Source organism: Perca fluviatilis, chromosome 7 (genome assembly GCF_010015445.1).
Source record: "Perca fluviatilis chromosome 7, GENO_Pfluv_1.0, whole genome shotgun sequence".
Taxonomy (NCBI): Eukaryota; Metazoa; Chordata; class Actinopteri; order Perciformes; family Percidae; genus Perca; species Perca fluviatilis.
This window is the reverse complement of record NC_053118.1, coordinates 21,607,725-21,627,612: the sequence shown is the minus strand read 5'-3', so window position 1 is coordinate 21,627,612 and position 19,888 is coordinate 21,607,725. Positions and strand designations below refer to the sequence as shown.

The 19,888-nt window shown below is 39.3% G+C and overlaps 1 protein-coding gene across 5 annotated transcripts; it reads right to left on the bottom strand.

Moving 5' to 3' along the window:
- Positions 1-304: 304 nt before the first annotated feature.
- On the bottom strand, positions 305-19,154 carry rorc (RAR-related orphan receptor C). 5 transcript variants are annotated; one of them, XM_039805032.1, is made up of 13 exons: positions 18,859-19,154; positions 18,657-18,777; positions 13,504-13,533; positions 5,255-5,340; positions 4,143-4,284; positions 3,690-4,058; positions 3,493-3,594; positions 3,285-3,406; positions 2,710-2,842; positions 2,505-2,612; positions 2,268-2,378; positions 1,572-1,681; positions 305-1,454 (listed from the first exon to the last, which is right to left on the bottom strand). In XM_039805032.1, the coding sequence occupies exons 2-13, from the start codon at positions 18,706-18,708 to the stop codon at positions 1,290-1,292; spliced, it is 1,530 nt and encodes a 509-aa protein (XP_039660966.1). In that variant the 5' UTR covers positions 18,709-18,777; positions 18,859-19,154; the 3' UTR covers positions 305-1,289. The 5 variants fall into 5 exon arrangements, with proteins under 5 accessions (XP_039660966.1, XP_039660967.1, XP_039660968.1 ...); XM_039805033.1 differs by having other exon boundaries at positions 18,657-18,749; XM_039805034.1 differs by lacking the exon at positions 13,504-13,533 and having other exon boundaries at positions 18,657-18,749.
- Between the last annotated feature and the right edge of the window lie 734 nt (positions 19,155-19,888).

Genomic DNA, 19,888 nt, shown 5'->3' with positions numbered 1-19,888 from the left:
ATAACAACTTTCCACTGCTAAAGGGTCACCCACAATGATTAATATTTTCTTTTTGTTGAATGCTGCAGCCCTCGCTCTACAGTATGGTGCAGGGACTATGCCTGGATGTTCTCTAATATGATACTGAGAATGATATATCATGCTTATCACTTTAGAGCTATGTCTGCTATGAATAAACTGTTTTTTGTTGAGTTCAGGATTTGTATTATCATAACATAACATAATCTTTTTTTCTTGCATGTCTCAGTCTTACTCAACTGTTTGTATTAGATAGTTTACAAAAGACAAATATAGTTACCACATGTACTTGGTTTCACAGCCTCGTTTATTAGAAGATTTACATGGAATTATCTTCATCATAATTTCAGCTGTTCCAGGAACAGAGAGGACTACATCCGGACATACAGTACTTAATGCTGAAACCTCTCATCATTATATCTTTACTTATGGCTTTAGTCAAAGATATGTAAACAAAACAAAACATACAATATGTAACTTAATCTGAAAAAAAAGGAAAAGTTTGCACACAGAGGAAGAGACTTCTACTGTACCTCTCACACTTTAAATTCAATTTCTACATTTAATGCAACATATTTTCAAGCTCAAAAGACATACAAGCCTGTGAGGATTTATTTAAACACAAAGGATAACATTTGAGAGGTACTGCTGCTTTGTAGGACTTATCAACCTGAGGAGAGACATTTCTCTACAGACGTACAGATACAAAGAAGCAGGTTGTCTCTTGTTTTCTGGGTGTGTTTAACACTGAATATGTAAATAACATACACCCAATATTTCCTGTTTTGAAGGGAGAATGTATTATGCAATATATCTATATCTATTTTATTTTTCTATTTGTACTGTATATATTTGTTTTATACTCTAAAGATAGATTTTGGTTGGACTACCTTTTTAAGTTTCAGTTGACAACGATTGTGTCCTGCCTCTTTGAATCTCTATGTCTGACGCACTGTGACACACAGTAACTGTGACTCACAAGGGCACATCCTGAGAGAAAATGAATACCGTACCTCACTGGCAATGTGCTGTCAAAGAACAACAATTTCCCTGGAATAATCAAAATAGTTTTAAGCTATCAAAATATTGAAATGTATGTTGACACAATCTACCAAAAAAGCTCTGCTGGAATTCATGTAATACTTAACACGCTATGATTACTGTGCTTTTCTCATTTATTGTCATTATTAGAAAAATAGATTCTGTCAGGAAGTAATTATGAGACTTGAAATAATGTGTGAATGTGTGTCTTTGCATATTCTAGTGAATCATCAGTGAATGGTTCCCGGCAGCAGCTCTGCCTCAGAGGCGAACAGCTCCTTGTAGAGCGGAGGGAAAAGAGAGTGAGCAGTGAGCGGGTAACGCTGACTGAACCAGCGCAGCTTCTCCATGTGCAGACTGCACAGTGAACGCAACACTGCCATCCTCTGGTACAGCTGCAGGGAGGACACAGACACAGTCAGACCTCCACTCTTTACTACAGTGACAAACACGCAGGTCAAAGAATAATATATTTGGATAAAGTAAATAAAGGGAAAGTATCTGCTCTGTACCTTGTGCAATAGACTTTCTTGGTTGTCTCGGTGTAGAATGTGTGTGAGTCCAAACTCCACGCTTCTTTGCACTCGCTGAACTTTTCCTCTATCCTCCAAACATGGACGATCTGCACAGAAAAACAAAAAAGCAAAGGGGGATTTATTTTAACACCTTACTGTAAACTCAAATCATTCTACATATATGTGAATAGTCCTTGTTCACTGTGTGGCCTGTTAAATTACCATGCCTACTAACAGCCACTGGGGGGCAGAAAGGTTATTTGTGTGGAACGGATGGAGAAAACCTCACGGACAAATGTGATGGAAAAGATGCTAAAAGGAGGACTTGTACGTGTATTTGGGCAATAAAAATTGAATGTTTTTGTAATATTGATTAAAAATGTAATTTGCTTAATTTGGATCAAAATGAATAAACTATATTTTCAAAATGTTAACTTTTTGGTCTCAAAGATGATCACAGCATCTGATAACATAGACCAGGCTAAATCCTGCAGAACAAGGTAAGAAAAATCTGCTTCCAAAAGGTAAACAAAATGAAATGGATGTTGCCTAATGAAAAGTTCAAAGACAGAAATATGTTGCTTATCCTGCTGGTAACCAACTGTGACTACTGTAGTGTCTTCACACTTTTATATGTTTCAAAACTGAGGAATAACATGCAACATAATTGAGAGACAGGTGAGCTGATCTTACCTGTGTTGATCAGCACCAGAGCACTGAAGAGAGCGATCTGCTGATCGGTGAGCTTTAGAGCACACATACCGTGAGCAAAGTCAAACACCGCTGTGATTAAATCACCACATGCTGCAAGAAAAGAAACCACAGAGCACTGATAAACCACCATATATGTATATATTGTGCTCACTGCACAAATGGTATTAGAACTGCCTTTGTGCTTCAGATTGGAGCAACGTGTAGAGAAATCCTCACCCAAAGACTTGAAGACTTCAGCTCCAGCAAATTTCCCATCGAAGAAGACTGTGTTGTTCTCTGTGTTGAAGAAGCGGCTCATCCTGACCAAAACCACCTCCATGGAGCCTGAGTGAAGATAAAGGATTTGTTAAAAGAGATTAAAATCATTTTAGCTTGGGATTGAAGGTAACAATGAATTCTTGTAAGTGGCAGGTAAACTCACCAGTCTTCAGGAGAGCAATCTGGTCGTTCTGGCTGAGCATACGGAAGCCTGGGATGTGTTTTGCGAACTCCACAACATACTGCACGGCATCAGTCAGTCGGATGGCGCAGTGCTGCCACATATCATCCACTGACTGGGAGTAAGAATAAGATTGTTGGGGGGGGGGGGTTATTTCAACATAATGTTCCAATCAAACAAAAAAGGGACTTAAACTTGAAATCATCCAACATAAACACATCCTCACTCTCTTGTCTACTGATTTACCGTAGCACGTTTCTGTATTTTATCTCTTTATTTACTGTAATTATATATTATAGCATATGTGCTGCTGAAAAGCAAATTTTGGAGGACTAACAAAGTAATTAACTTTAAATTGAACATCCCGTGTGATCAAAGAGGGAGAAGAAGAGGAGAGGGGAAATCATAAAAGTTTTCTCAGTTTTCTGTTTGATTAATCAAAAGTAGCCTCAGCCTCAAGCCATCTGAAATGGCGTGTTTTGTTCTGAGACTGAGTGAGGTCACACAAATGCAAGAGGAAGTTTGAGAACCAAAAAACAGTCATCAGGTTGGCATACTTTGCTCTGGTAGGCTTGGATCTCCTCTCTGCTAAACAGTTTCCATCTGAGAGCTTGCAGCTCCTCCATTCTGTACTTGCTGGTCTCTCTGTGGGAACGCACAATGCTGGCACACAGCTCATCTGAAACAGAAAAAAAAGAAACACTTGTAAATATAAAAAATACAACAGAACTTTATTCAAGTTAGCCCACATTGTTGTTTGTTCACCTATGTTTCTCAGAGAGTGAGGATAGAGGCTGTAAGGATCCTCCAGAGGATTGTAGGGGTGAATCGTCACCAGATCATGAGATGGCTGTCTGGAGTCAAATTCTGACATGAGGAATAGAGAAGACAAATAAGAAATAAGCAGAGGAGGACGAAGGGAACAGCACACAGTGACGTGTGTACACACATGAGCGCCTCACCTCTTATGTCGGGGTGTCCGCTGTTGTCCCCCCTTCCCTGGGATCTCGATGTGGGAGACACACCTGAGCCTCGGTAGATCATACCCGACACCTGCGTCTCGTTCGGGGAGCACACCAGGTAAGGGTGAACATCAGCGGTGTAGGACAGCAGCTCGGCCCCCCCGGTGAAGGAGTAGGCTGAGGCCATGGGCTGAAGGAGCTGTGGGGAGCAGTCTTGACGAGCCTTGGTGGGGAAGGACAAGAGAGACTGGGCGTCTCCCTGAAGCTGCTGCTGCTGCTGCTGCTGCTGCTGCTGCTGCTGTCGGTGCCTCTCCACTTCAGCGATCAGAGAGTCCCGCTGACGTTTGGACATCCGTCCGAACTTAACCGCTGAGGAGGACAAAAAAATTAACACATAAAAATAACCAAATGCTGTGAATGAAGAACAGTTTGTGTGTGACGTTTGTGTCTCACCATCTCTGCTCATGCCCTGGTCTAAGCACTTCTGCAGGCGGCAGTGTTGGCAGCGGTTGCGGCTGGCCCGGTCGATCTGACAATTGTTCTGCCTGGAGCAGGAGTAGGATACAGTAGGCAGCTGGCTACGCCGGAAAAATCCCTGAGGGGTGGTGGGTATGGCATGGTTAACAGAGCCTGACAGAAAGAGGATTTTTGAGGCATATGCAAATATTGATATTTAAGACTTACAAAAATGTAATGATCACACATCAGCCATTAGTATGTATAGTAGGCCTACAGTATTCTTTATTACATAAACACATAATATACAAGTTTAAAGTTTTGCTTTGAAAGCTCTGATAAACAAACTATGTCACGGGACATTGTTTCTAAACTACCTCAAACATATATTTGACATTTCTATGCTCACATTTCTTGTTACTTATCACAATATACAATTATTGGCCAATATATTGGTTAGCTCTTACTGTTAGGGGAATAGTTCAACATTTTGGGAACAATGCTCATTTGCCTTCTTGCTGAGAGTTAGATGAAAAGACTGATACCACTCTCATCTGTTCAGTGTGAAGCTGGAGCCAGAAACCGGTTAGCTTAGCTTAGGTTACCGTCTCAGGAGGAAACAGCTAGTCTGGTTCTGGCAACCAGCAAGAAACTCCAAGAATTAACTGCACCAGGTCAAGAAATAGTCCGACACATAACCCTCCCTAAAACCACATCATGTTGTTGTTACACTTCATCTTTTTCTACAGATTAAACAAAGACGATATAACGTGTTGATTAACGACCTTTAGAGGTGCTGGTAGGTAGATTTCCTACCTTGAAGAACAGAGCTAGCTGCACCCCCCCCCTTTCCGTTTTTTTTTCTAGTAAGATAAGCTAACAGGCTGCTAGCTGTAGCTTCATATTGAATGGACAGACATGAGAATGATATCAATCTTCTTATCTAACTCTCTGAAGTGTATTTTCTGCTCCTTTAATACTGATAAGTCGTGTGTGTGTGTGTGTGTGTGTGTGTGTGTGTGTGTGTGTGTGTGTGTGTGTGTGTGTGTGTGTGTGTGTGTGTGTGCAGTGTGTGTGTGTGCAGTAAGTGTTGCATACTGCCATCTCACCTTGCAGCCCTCACAAGTGATGACTCCATAATGCACTCCAGAGGATTTATCACCGCAGATCTTACACGGGATAACTTCAATCTGAGCTGAACAAACAGAAATAAAAGCAGTTATTTTAATATGTTCAAATGCAGCCCTCTTCTACTTTCCTCCACAGGTGCATTATCACACTCACTCAGATAATACAATACTGAACAGGATATGAAAAGCTAAAATGTCTTTTATGTTCTATGAATAATATTATAGAATTCATTATGTTTTCTGATTCATAAATCATTTCAATATCCAATGAAATATCTTAATCTCTATAGTATACAGCTTCTCACTGTAGAAGTAAAATATGCCATAATGACACAGCATATTTTTACCCAATGAAGTCAACTGGAAAGCGATTCCCACTGTGAGAACTTTAGTCTGCTGTACTTCCCCTTAAACATATATCAATTGTTGTGTTGAGTGAACCAAAGGTATTTTCCTCTCAAACACCTCTTGCGTTAATAATAAAGAACAAAATAACCACAAAAAATTCTGAGGACGTGGAATATTTGCAAATGGAGAAAAGCGGCGAATACGAAGGTGTCAACCTCAGAGTCCTTTTAAGTGGTTGACTGGCTTCTCTTTCACTGTGACTGTCCCTCTTTCATGTCATTTCTTACTTTGTGAATCCTTCTCTGTCTCGCTCATAAAGGACACAGCTGCCAGTAATGCACTCTCTCTACCTTCATCACTGCCAGTAACGGCCCACCCCCCTCTCGCCTCCCCCTGTGCCCCTGATCTCTGCGAGCTCTCACGCCCCTCAGTCTTTTGGTTAATGGCGATTTTTGTCAGAGTCATTTGATCCATTGAAGTATTAGAAATGTCTAAAACCCTGTGTTGGGGACAGGTGTGAACAGTTGTATAGTATGTCCTGATAAACCAATAAAATGTTACTGTGTATAATTCACATTATATAATAAATTTGAAAAGTCTCATTAAATAATGACACACATTCAGGAAGAGGAGCGTAACGTATTGTCATTTTCATACTAAATAATCTCTCCTTTTATCTATTCCTGTCATCTTCTCTCTCTTCCTTGCACAAATGCACTGAAGGTGTGAGACGAGCTCTTACGTCTGATGCTTATATACAGTAGTATTTGCGTTTCCGTGCATAACTGTGTCACATTTTCTCACGAGTGTGTGTTAGTGTGTCAGTGTGTGCCCTCTTTATCTGGTGCCACAGGGATCAACTGAAGGCTCCTGAGGAGCACAGCCGGTCTAAGGTGAAATAGACTTTTTAAATGCACACGTAGAGTACAAGCATGTGCGATGAAGCAGAAATGAGAGATGAGATTGCTGCAGCTACTGCTGCCAATAGAGGTGATTGACCTCAAGATTCACCATGATAAGGATTAGAGTATTTTACAAATTCATTGAGATACTGACACTGTAAAAGATGACTGGATTATTTGGTTTTTAATAAACTCAACAGAAACCTTTCCTGCAAGATAAATATCATATCATTTAAAGTCATCAGATAAGTCACTGAGCTGTGACTATGATTGTGTTTCTATCTGTAGTGCAGGATAGGCAGAGAGAACATGAGTGGTCTCTGTATTTTTTCTACACTATTTCACTTCTGATTGTCAACCTCAAACAACAGGAAATCCACTGTGACCCACAACCTTTCACTGATCACGCACATAGTCACACACACAAACACACACAACAATCACAATGCTCCTCCATCAACTTTCCACGCAATCATAGATTTGATAATTCTTTATAAGACAACCTACCGACACAGCACAGTGTCGAAAGCAGGATCAAGTTAATAAATCATCTTTTTCGGTGACAAACTAAACAAAACAAACACCTGCAGAACAGGGAATCTACCTTTGATTGGCCTGAGAGTTCCAAGACACCAGTATATAATATATGGAAATTAACTTAGCAGCAGATAAACAAAACAGATTTTATTATGGTCTCACCTTGTTATCTCCAGCCACAGGCTAAGACCAATCAAACCCAGCATCTCCTAGTGTGTGTGTGTGTGTGTGTGTGTGTGTGTGAGAGAGAGAGTGAGTAATAGATAAAATACTGAAAAAGAACTAGAACACCTTTATTTCTTCCATTAGTGTTTTTATCAGTATTATCGGGTTCTTTGTTTGTAGCAGCCAACATGGCTGAAAGACAGTGCTTGTTTTACAAATACATTTAAGTTTAGTCTAGAATTGAACTTGTTTTACTGGCAAATGCTTAACGTACTGTATATTGGTTTAGCTTCATGTGGTAGGCCTGCTCAACCCCTGAGCATGACCCAATTAATAAGGTTAACAATATATTTCTACAGTCAATCTCATGTGCTTATGTGCTCAATTCAGTAATGAAGATTCATTTTGTTTTCCAGTCTGCCAAGTAGCACTATTTACTTTAGTTGCATTATGTCATTGTTTACAATATCTCTTGACAAACCGTCAACATTTTATATTTCCACTGCGTTTCAGTAACACCGTACAATATGAAACTAACCATAAACACACCACACAAAGCTGCATTACATCTTCATACTGAAGAGAGACCAGACATTTAAACAAAACAACCAATCCAATAGATTTCAATTGTTTATCCTAAAATCAATGCATTATGTGCGAGATGATGTTAAGAAGTAAAGATGTTTGAGTACAGTAGTGCAGTGGTGGAAATGTTCTGGTTTGGGTTGTCAAAATAAAAGAATGCCACCTCCCACGCTTCCGCATATACCAGGACACTGCTGTGCAGAGATGGACTGATTTAAATCTTTTGATCAGGTTTTAGAGTGATCAATGAAAAACGAAGCACATTTTGTCAGAGTCGCCGTACGAACAACGGAAGCTTCCGTGTATAACAGCAAACAGACACTTTGAAACATTCAAGGTTTCTCATGAGTGTTATAACTTCCTGCTGAATGCTGGACAATAACTTTGGTTCTCAATTTTTATAATTCTTGTCAAGCTAGATGACAAGACAAAGTAAAGAGTACTCGTAATGTGAAAAAATCACAGAGCAAGCCTGAAAAGGCGAAAAAGAGTCATCAATATGTATCATTTAAAATATACTGAGGAAATCATATGTAAAGAAAAGAAAATGTAAGGAAAGTTTTAATCTCTGAATTACAACCTAGAAAGAGTTCATTTCAGTTTGTGGTGTGTGTGTGTGTGTGTGTGTGTGTGTGTGTGTGTGTGTGTGTGTGTGTGTGTGTGTGTGTGTGTGTGTGTGTGTGTGTGTGTGTGTAGACACAAATTGCCACTAAATTTTTCTGTCACAGCCTAAAACAACCTGTCAGCAGTCTGGTCTTTGCACTGTAAACAGACAAAAAACCTAAACTTTCCTCTGACGGAAGCTTACCTTTGTTAAATACGCAAGCAAGAGTGCAAACAAACTTTGTATACACACCTCACTCAAACGCACGCACACACACACACACACACACACACACACACACACACACACACACACAACACACAAAAGGCTTTTAAAGTTTTCAAACAACACGTTATTAAACCTCGGTCAGGAGGATTATACACAATTTATGATCCTTTTATTTATCGACAACACCACTGCAAGTTAAATGTTTTTACGACACATAAAATAATTTTAATCATAATTCATGTCATTATTATTAATAATAAAGAAAGCTTTTTTGTTGGTGTCGCAATCTTCTGTAATTTATATAAATTATACTTTAAAGATTTAAAATGAGTGACTTGCCGAGGCAAGATGTTTGCATCATTCATCATGACTTAAGTAATACCAAGACCACACTAAACAGATTTTATATTGTATCAAATGTATATGGGGAAGAAAGTAAATTGTGATATCTTGATAATTAACAAAATATATGCATATAAAAAATGCAAGCTTTTCTCATTACAAATACAGTAAATTAAAGGTAAATGTCATACCAAATCCAACTTTAGATTAATTGGCCCTGCCATGCAGAGCAGAAAACGAACTTTAAAAGCTCTAAAGCTTACTTACTGAAACTAAATTAAAATATGCCTGTCCGAATGAATTTCCTTTACAAGAAGAAATGCTTTGAGAATATCTTGATCCTAACTATAACCTCTAAATAAGGATCTAAGACAAAACCTAAAAAAGAGAGAGAAACAAACAGAAAGAAACATGACTATTACTCATCAGATTAAATTAAAGCTATGAGATAAGAAGTATTTCTTACCACCCTTCTGTATTGAATATTTTGTTACTACTAATTTCTGGTTACATATATTTTAATGCTGACTGCAGGTCTACAGGTCTTTATGTTTTTGAATCAAACTGTGCTGGCTGTAACATAAATGTGAGAACTCAGTAGGCGTTTCATTCATTATTTGAAGACAACAACATAGTGAGAACAACTACCTACAGTAACTTATTTGAGAAAAACGAAATTGTCAAAGCTGATCTGAACACCCATTAGCATCAGATTTACCATATTTTACTTTGAAGCTGAACTTAGGGGGGGGGGGTTAAGAGGTAATGTTTTGACAGTAGCAAAGGGTGAATCAGCTCAAGTGTTGTATTTCTTTTACCATATTTTGGGGGGGAATGTGTCACCTGCGATTTTGATGTTAGCTTTGATCTAAAGCCAACCGCTTTTGCTGCTTTGGAAGTGCAGAGGAACAAGGAAATCCTTTCTGATAAAGAAACTGTGTAAGAATCTACACAGCAATCTCCCGAACACAACAACAAAGCCATACAAAATGTATGTGTGAGAAAATTCTGACAGCATCAAGTGAGTGTGTAACACCAGAGAATTAGATAATGAAAGGTTTACTGCTGAATTGAACACACAAAAAGTTATATTGTCAGCAATGGGAGCCTCCTTTTCTCTTTTTCATGCACACAGTATCCACACACAGCTGCAGGGCTGAGATATGCTATATCTAGGCGCCATCTAAAAAACACCTGCGGATCCGTGTGTGCTTCTACATCTATACGTGTGTGTGTGTGTGTGTGTGTGTGTGTGTGTGTGTGTGTGTGTTTGCTTGCTTGCTTGCTTGCATGTTGCAATAGAGAAAGAGTGCGTAAGCAACTTGCATTGAAAAGATTAATCATTTCTCTTCATCTGTGTCTTCTTCACTTCTGGGTGTTGTGTGTGTTTTACATTGTATAGGAAATCACATCTTTTAATCATTTTCATTATCACATTTTTACAATAATATCAGCATTTCCTCTGCATCCTGTCTACTGTATGTGTGTGAAGTCAGTCCATTCAAACTGATGCACTGCGGTTATGAAGCATCCTGTTTTCCTGTCTCTTTCGTTTTTAAGTATTCAGTGGAAGTGTTTGCAAAAGGGTTTGAAACATCTCAAATATCACATTAATTGTTAATGATATGAAAACATAATGACTCACAATCAACTCAAAATGTATGAAATTTGTTTCAAAACGTATACATTTTAACATTTTGTTCTTCTTGTCTTGTTCATGTGGGAGGCAGAGAGGGAAGAAATATCTAAGACATGATTCAAATCTTAAATCTATCAAAGAGAGCTCAGAATTGAGTCATGTTACCAAACCCTAAAAGTGAAACACATATATTGATGTGAACATACCCAACAGTCAGCCAATCTTGAACTCTGGAGAAACCCAATGTAGTTTCAAAACAAATATGAACAACTGCGTTCATAAGGTGTACTTTAAACTGTACGTACACACGTGTGTGTGTATTGTATGTGATCTGTTACAGAGCTACTTAAAATATGTTTAAATTCAAAGGTTAAATGTTCAAATCGACTTAAAGAAAGCTTTCCCTGTGCAACCCAGTGTTACTTTAAAAATGAAAAGTGTAATAAGCTTCGTCACACAGCATAATAAGTTAAAAAAAAACATTGACATGTTTGAATCCACAGGTGTCTAAGTGCATGAATACAGTCAGATCTGATTTAAAACCTAAACATGACTGACATTATTAGATATCTTTATAACTACATGGTGCATCAGAAGCAACAGGTTGCAGTAATCACTTTCGATAAACTATAAAATCAGGATTGAAGAGAAGCTTTGATGAGTAAAAAGCATGTAATTAATCTAACTGATAACACATCTTTGATTGAACTGCCCACACATACACACACATACACACACATACACATTCACACACTTCATCCCTACCTCGCATCATCCTTCACTTGTCGACGTTTGTCCCACTTTCACAAACTCACTTGTCCTCTCACTTTGTCTAACAATACTTTTAAAAAAAAAAATGTTCGCACCACCTATTCTTTCAATCTTTCTTCTTTTTTTCGTTCGTCCTTTAGCGAGCCGGGTCAGGTGCTCACTGCAACTTCAGCACACATATTCAGACTTTTGAGTGTCAGTCACCGCCTCACCTTCCTTGTTAGCGTGTAAGTGTAAGTGTAAGTGTAAGTGTGTGTGTGTGTGTGTGTGTGTGTGTGTGTGTGTGTGTGTGTGTGTGTGTGTGTGTGTGTGTGTGTGTGTGTGTGTGTTTGAGAGAGAGAGGAGAAAGAGACAAAGAAAGGGGGGGACTGTCCCCTGCCCTGGCTTCTTTTTCAAGGTACTTTTTCCTTATACCTTTGTTGTTATCCTTCGCCCCCTCACTCTACACCACACGTCTAAAAAAAAAAAAGTGTTTTATAGTGTCTGGCACCTTTAAGACTCTCCCTGAGAATTTAAATCAAACCATTTTCAACAGGAATACCTGGGGATCCAGTAAAAACATGTAAGTTACAGAAGGATTTCAGTAAACTAAAATTGTATTTATTCTCTAACTCACACTTATGATTAGAATTTTTATTTTTTAAGTTTTCCTGTCTATGCTTATGACATGGGTGTTTCAAAACAAGTATTGAGATATTTTACTTGAGCAAAAGTATCAATACAACACAATTAAATGACTCTCTTATACTGTACGTTAACGTTCAGAATTGTACTTATGTTAGAGTGCAAAAGTATTGCAGGCATGTATCCAAAGTAAAATAATGAGGGTTATGTCATATTACTGGACTATTATTACTGATGCATTAATCTCAATGCAAGGGGTATATGTAAATGTAAGAAGCATTTCAATTTTGCAGCTGGTCGAGGTGGAAGAAATTTTAACTACTTTATATAGTTTAATCTATAACAATATATAATATATTGTTATGTATAATATACTATACATATATTTTTTTTTTTAAAGATTATTTTTTTGGGGCTTTTCCCTTTATTTTGAAAGTGGATAGATATTAAAGGGGGAGAGAGATGGGGGATGACACGCAGCAAAGGGCAGAAGGTCGGACTAGAACCCTGCGCCGCTGCAGGACTCAGCCAACATGGGGAGAACGCTCTTACTGGGTGAGCCAGAGGCCGCCCCAACACCATATATATTTTATAGTAACTGTATCTATCATATAAATGTAGAACAGTATCTCTGTTAAATGTAGTGGGGTAGAAGAATAAAGTAGCTGAAATGGAAATACTCAAGTACAGTAGCTACAAGTGCCTCAAAATTATAGTACTTAAGTATGTATACTTAGTTATCTTTCTCTCCCTCTATCATCCCTCCATCTATAGCACCTGACCGATGCACTGAACGACACAAGATCACCATGGCGCTCTAACTCCCCCCCCCCACCAGCTCCAAAACAAAATCCAACATGATTTCTCCACTCAGTCTGGTTTTATATACATGTGCTCTTACTCACGAGCAACGATCAATAAAAATCGGTATTATTTAAGCTCAATTTGTTTATCATCACACCACCTAACATGAAGGTTGGTGGTGTGTTACACACAGTGTCTCCGCACATGATAACACACCCAGGTGTGCCCAAGTTGTGGCAGAAGGTGTTAAACCAAAGAAGTTAAAAAAAGACGAGATGTTATCGCTGTCATCTGCATTCAGATGCCAGTGCCACAGCCATAGTAGTTGTTATTTTCATCAATCTGTGTGTGTGTGTGTTTGTGTGAGTGAGTGAGTGAGTGAGTGAGTGAGTGAGTGAGTGAGTGAGTGAGTGAGTGAGTGAGTGAGTGAGTGAGTGAGTGAGTGTGTGTGTGTGTGTGTGTGTGTGTGTGAGGGGGGCAGCACAGGCGCAACACACAGCACACACACTGTGTTGCTAATGGCCCAACTCCAGCAACACCACGAGTGTGTGTTTGCGTGATACAGGTGCAGTGTTGTATGTTCACTAACTATAACCACAATGCATGCACAAATATCTAGCACAAACTCAATGTCATACACACACACATGCTTACACACAGTATTTCACAGAGAACTTACTCAAATGAGTCTTCTTGAACACGGCTCCTCCTGACGGAGATAAAATTAGTGTTACTGAATATCTAAGGTTTACTACAAGCTATACTACAAATGAGCATCCGGGTCAATATTTGAGAAACAGAACACGAAGTGTGCTCAAAAGCTTCACTTAATTAAACTCAGGTTAAACCCTAAACTGAACCAGGACTAAACAGCACACTGGTACTCTGGTTTCTGGGATTGTTTCATTCCTGCCAGTTTTAGAAAATAGCTAAGTACATTTACTCAAGTACAGTTTTTACATACTTGTACTTTACTTAAGTATTTAAATTTATTTTCTGCTCCTTACACTTCTAATTCACTACATTTCACAGTACTAAACAATCACAACACCACCAACTGCAACATGAAAGTACTGCTTACGGGTTAAGGCATCAATAACAACGGTTCAATAATATAATAAAACAGTTAGAAGGGGTGCATAATAAATACTTTGCAAACACTTCTGCTACTTTAGTACAATTTTAAATACATGACTTTTACTACATTTTGTATTGCTACTTTTACCGGTAAGTGCAGGTAACAGTGGTGGAAATAAATATTCAGATCATTTATCTGAATAATTCTTTCCACCACTGAAACCTGCACTGTAGCGGTGTTAGCTTGGCAGTAAATATATAATTCTTACAATAGTTTAACTTATTGTGATGTTCAAATGTAACAAAACCTATCAAATACGCAAATGAGCATCTAACTATGTGAAATCCTGAAAATGAAATGCACAGGGTTGGTTTTTCATCAAGGGATTAAATGAAACTAGGATGAAATGTGACAGAAACTAACCCGGGCTTCAAGTTACAGATTCAGTTGTGATAAACTCTTCATTGTCAAATCCTGAATGGCAGTTTGGTGCAGGGTTTCAGTATTTTTTCCAATGTACAAAGGCCTATGGACAGATAAGAAGCCTCACTGATAACAGAGAGGTTAAATTAGAGGATTCCTATTTACACTGCTGTGTGTCTATGTTTGTGTGACTCTTCGGCGCACGCATGCACGCAAGCATGCATGCACGTACACACACACACACACACACACACAGAAGATAAAGGCAGAGGAAGGTGGGTGTCTGTGAAGCAATAGGTCCTATTTTTTTGTCTGCCTGTTTGACCACAATTGTGAGAAAGTCTGAATTGCAGTGTGAGTAAACACACGGAGGGTCGATTCTGAACCAAGGGGTTTATTTCTGGAGCTGTGTGTGTGTGTATGTCGTGTGTGTGTGTGTGTGTGTGTGTGTGTGTGTGTGCGTGTGCGTGTGCATGTGTGAGACAGAGAGTTTTGAAGGCAGGAGAGATAAGTATCAATGGAAGACGTAGAGGTAGCTGGTCTCGCCAGATCAGGCCCTCTGTGGTTTCCACTGTTTTCCTCCCATCATCAAATCAGTTTTGCTTCATAAGCAGAAAGCATGGAATGAAAGCAGAGCAGTGCAGTGCACGTACACATGGAAAATGTAAAGAAATGTCAACACTAACTGAGCAAATGTTTGAAGGGGATTGGTAAAAAAAAAAAAAGCTAAATAAAAAGGATAGGCTATATTTCAAATTGAGAGCAATGCATTTTTATTCTTTGTTGTTATGTTAAATAACATAAGCATTGCACATTAATATGGTTTCAGTGAGGGGTGAGTGATTGTCCATTTTTCATTAGTCAGTCACTTAAAGATATTAAGATCTTTTGTAAGTTGTTCTTTATATAATTACCAAATTACTGCACTCCCACTTAAAAGATTAAATCCGTTTGTTGATGGTTAGTTTTGTTCTTTGGTAAATGAAATACAGAAATGAATGAGCCAGGTTATATGATTTAAAGTTACCTGCAACATACTGACTTTCGGGCTACACCACTGTCTTTTCTGAAATGTGGTTTTAATAATTTTGACTTATTTAAGGTGATCTCTACGGTGAATGGAATAAATGGGTTGCGGCCTGTGGCTAGTGGTAGGGAAAAAAAACTAATGCAATGACCAAAGTCGGCTTTTGTAAAAAGTATATGTGACACAGCATGTACACATTTAGTAAGACACACCTGTCAACAAGGCCATAAACCCACCACCATGTACACACGTACACACACACACACACACACTGTACATGACTACATGATTACAGGGGCACAAACATTAACACCACTTAATCAGTCAAAAAGATCTCCCTAACGTCTCTACACTCTGACATCTAAGCTGACTGCTGAAGTGACAGTTGCTGCGTTACATAACAGCAGTGAAGACCACTGAACCCAGAGAGTAGGCCGACAACTTTGCCTGAATATAAACCATGAGACATACAGCACAGAAAAGATACAAAACGTAAACATAATAAAGTCAGATTAGCTACTTTATTACCTTCTCAGTACTCTCCAACATTCATGCCAATGTAACATTATGTAGTGTAAGAGAAGTCACAAAGGCAGATGGTGTTTTAAGTCTATGATGGTTGGGATAACTAGTTAAAAAGTAAATCAGAAAATAACAACAAAACAGATAAATATATAATAACAACATACTGAATATGTAATACAAAAATAAATATGTATAAATTTAGTTTAAAGCAGACCTGATAAAGTAGGTTTGGATGTTGGTCAGGGTAAAAGAAGGTTGTTGACTAAAGAGTGCAATTAGCCTTAAATCGTTTGTGCTAATAGAGCTGTCTGAGGGTGTCAGGTTCATGAATCATGAAGATGTCAAAAATGTAGCTTAGTACTGACCCCTAACAAATAAAAAAATAGAGTATATGGAGAAGAGGATCGGACCCACAATAAATCCCTGAGGGACAGACAGTTTGTAAACAATAATGAACAGGAGCAGAGTTTTACCTATACAGGCAGGAGGAAATGCAATGTGAAGCAATACCAGAGACTTAAACCCAGCGCTCGAGAAAAATGAGAAGACACCCACAACAGCCACTAAAACCAAGACACTCATCACCTTAAGAAGAGCCATCTCAGCAGTATGAAAAACTGTACAACCACACTGAAACTCCACTTTGACCAGATTGAAACACCATTACAGCAGTTCCAGGATCTATTAAGTTAGGTGATGTTGTTCTTTTAACCCCTTAATCCTTACACACTATGTAGCTTTTATGCTGTTAAAATGATCTTTTTCCACTCTGTCAGACAGTATTGTGTGTCATGTGGTTCTAGCTCCAGTTGTCTTGTGCATCATTTAAGACAAAATTCGTCGTATTTGGTATATTTGGGAATTTTGGCATCTTCATAAGAATTTAAAATACAATTCTGTGGGTTTGAACAATATTTGGTTGCACAGCATGAGCTGACCCGAGGCAAGATAGTGAGGTTAAAATAGTTTAATAGCAATTGTGGTATGACAAAAAGACTAACCTGTGTTTCCCTACAGTACAATTGGGTATATGATTACATTTCAATTAAAAATGTTAAATCTCTACCACTTGACAATATAAAAAGGACACTTTGGACCATAGCTGTGTACATACTTGACTTATAATTAATGTCTGTTTTTGCTCTTGTCCTCTCTCTCTCTATATTTGTACTATAGTACCCCTAAGTCAAAAGACATCACTTGAAGGAGAATTCCGGCCAATTTTTACGTCAATCTTGATCGTTATAAATATGCGAGTACAGTCGATAGAAAAAAAAACGAGCCAAATCGGTGCGGTCAACATGGAGTAGCTGCAGCTACGTATACGAGCTCCCAGTTAGCTAAAACAGCAGTTGTCGGGGTGCTCGGTGGATTGTGTGGGGAGCAGGAGGCAACGAAGGCGGGGAGGAAGCAGAAGCAAGGATGCCGGTCGGGCCTGCTAGTCCGGCTAAGGGAACTACCACACAGATCACCGCTGCCAAGCCTCCTACTCACCAACACCAGATCGATCACACACAAAATGGATATATATGCTACAAATACACACGGAACTGCTGCGTGATGATTATCACAGAAGCCTGGCTGAACACACGGCAGCTAGCAGCTAGCAGCTAGCAGGGCGAGCTAGCTACCAGCAGGATAGAGACAGGGTAGGTGAATTTAAACAATGTCTGAGTTTAAAATGCATCTTGTTGTCACGTAAGGGCCCTGTTCATGTTGCACAGACATTTTATTTGCATTTTGTATCTGTTAAGAGACACAAAGGCACTCTAAAACTTGCCCCGACAACTGCCGTTTTAGCTAACTGGGAGCTTGTAGATGTAGCTACAGCTACTCCGTGTTGACCGCACCGATTTTCGATTCTTTTTTTTTCTATTGACTGTACTCGCATATTTATAGCGATCAAGCTTAACATAAAAATTGGCCGGAATTCTCCTTTAATATAAACAAACAGGGGCGGAATGTAAGCATAAGCAATCAAAACTATCTGCAATGCTCCGTGTCACTGGCGTTGGTGAACTGTCCGTTTACGTAGAATCTAAAATGCAGGACTTTGAGTTGTAATAGAGTATTATTCAACTGTGATCCTGCTACTATTACGTGAGTAAAGGGTATAGATGCTGTTCTATCACTTTAAATAAAAACACTTTATTTTGTTCACTGCACTTACATGAAGCAGTGCAGGTAAACTCTAGCAAACTGTGTTGCCATGATATGAGAGTAGAAAGGTGTGTAGTGGGTCTCTGTGCCAGAGGGACAAGGTGTCTTGTCTCAAGTGCCAACAGTTTGATTTCAGCTGGGGAGAGGCTTTGAATAGTAAGGCATTGACCAAAAACAGAAGCAAAAATAAGAACTAATCCCCAAGGATTACTCAGGCTTACTGCCATTCTTACCCACTCACAGCACCTTAACCACACTCAAGTGAGAGGGATGAGGAGGGTTAAAGATGGATGAGAGTGGAGGGAAAGAAGATAACCGTGAACACAGTGACAGGGAAGACAGAAACAGAGTCAGCGGGTGCAGGAAAGGTGATCAGAGTGAGATAAAGAGTAGGAAGGAGGAGATAGGTGTGGGTGGGAGTGGGCAAAGCATGGCATGCTGGGAGATAATGTTTGCTTTGTGTAAGAGAGAGGTACATAAAGATACAAAATAACACTTTAGAATGTAAATATAAGATTAAAAATCAGCTAAAACAAGTTGCATGCTACATGCAAAGGCATTGGAGCTCAAACAGCCCACACATGCTGCAGAATAAAACCTCAGTGATGGATCCTCTTACCTCTTTTAATGGGGTTGTCAGCGGGGGGCACGTCGGGCTCCTCATATTCCATAACTCTTCTGTCAAAACACTGGGTGGCCCTACACACTCAGTCTCAAAGACACACAGAAACCACAGACGCCTGCCAAGTCAGTCGGTTTTGAACTCCACCTGCCGCCTTTTGATTAGGACGGTAACGTGACAAAACTCGAGTTCCTACTACCTGTTGGTTGTTCTATCGCCCGGGCCGGCGCAGGCATTTGAAAACATGCACTGCCATATCGCCTTCTTTCCTGTCCTTACAGCGGGCCCCAAAACTCGGTCGTCATGTTCTTACCCCTCTCTGTCAGCAGCCCTTTATTCAGCAGTACACCTCCTCTTGTGTGGTTGTTTTGAAATAATGTAATTCCCCCCGAGGCAGCAGCAGCAGAGAGGAGAGAGTGCAGCTGGATCGGCCGGCCGTTCACAAGCCTTGCGCCCCGGTCACCCCCCCTCCCTGGGCTCTATGCGCCCTGGCTGTCCCAGGCTGGAGAGAGTTATGTCACCGGCTGTTACGTAACAGCAGCGGATCGAGTTTTGCTTTGTAGTGCTCAGTTGAGAAATATAATCTCATGTTGCTGCCACAAATTTCCGCCACACTAATGGAGAAACACAATGCATAGAGAAGAAATTACATTTCAGTAAAGGTTTGGCCTTTTACTTCACATTAAATGGGGGAATCATACAATCATTCATATTGATATGCCGGCAGGTGGTCTTAACAAGACACTATAATAGTGTCTTGTTAAGACCACCTGCAGTGCTCTGTAGCCTACATGCAATAGCCTACAGGCAGAGAGTTATTTTAATAATGGTAATCAATAACTCATCAATAACTGAGGTAGGAAAACAACTGCAGACACAAAGAAAACGATGAATAATCGATATGTCTTCTCGGTTTACATCATTGTGTTAAATGCTCCTCTAAGACAAGGCGCTTACACTGGGTCCGAATAGCCTGTCAGTGGTGGAATGTAATTAAGTAGCTACATTTACTCGAGTACAATGTTGAGGTATTCTTACTTTACTTTGTACTTCACCACATTTCTGAAGCAAATTATTGTACTTTTACTCCATTACATTTATCTGACAGCTGGAGTAGCCCAACTTTACTTTGCAGATTAATAGTTAACAGACATAACCTTTTATAAATATGATGATGAATTCCTATGTAGAGGGTAGTTTAAATCTGTTCCACCTCTAAATGCTGCTTA

Coding starts and splice junctions, on each gene's coding strand:
- rorc (XM_039805032.1), bottom strand. CDS start 18,708: ATGGAATATGAGGAGCCCGACGTGCCCCCCGCTGACAACCCCATTAAA. Junction 2,843..3,284: donor TCCAAGCCTACCAGAGCAAA/GTATGCCAACCT, acceptor TCTTACTCCCAG/TCAGTGGATGATATGTGGCA. Junction 2,613..2,709: donor GATTGCTCTCCTGAAGACTG/GTGAGTTTACCT, acceptor ATCTTCACTCAG/GCTCCATGGAGGTGGTTTTG.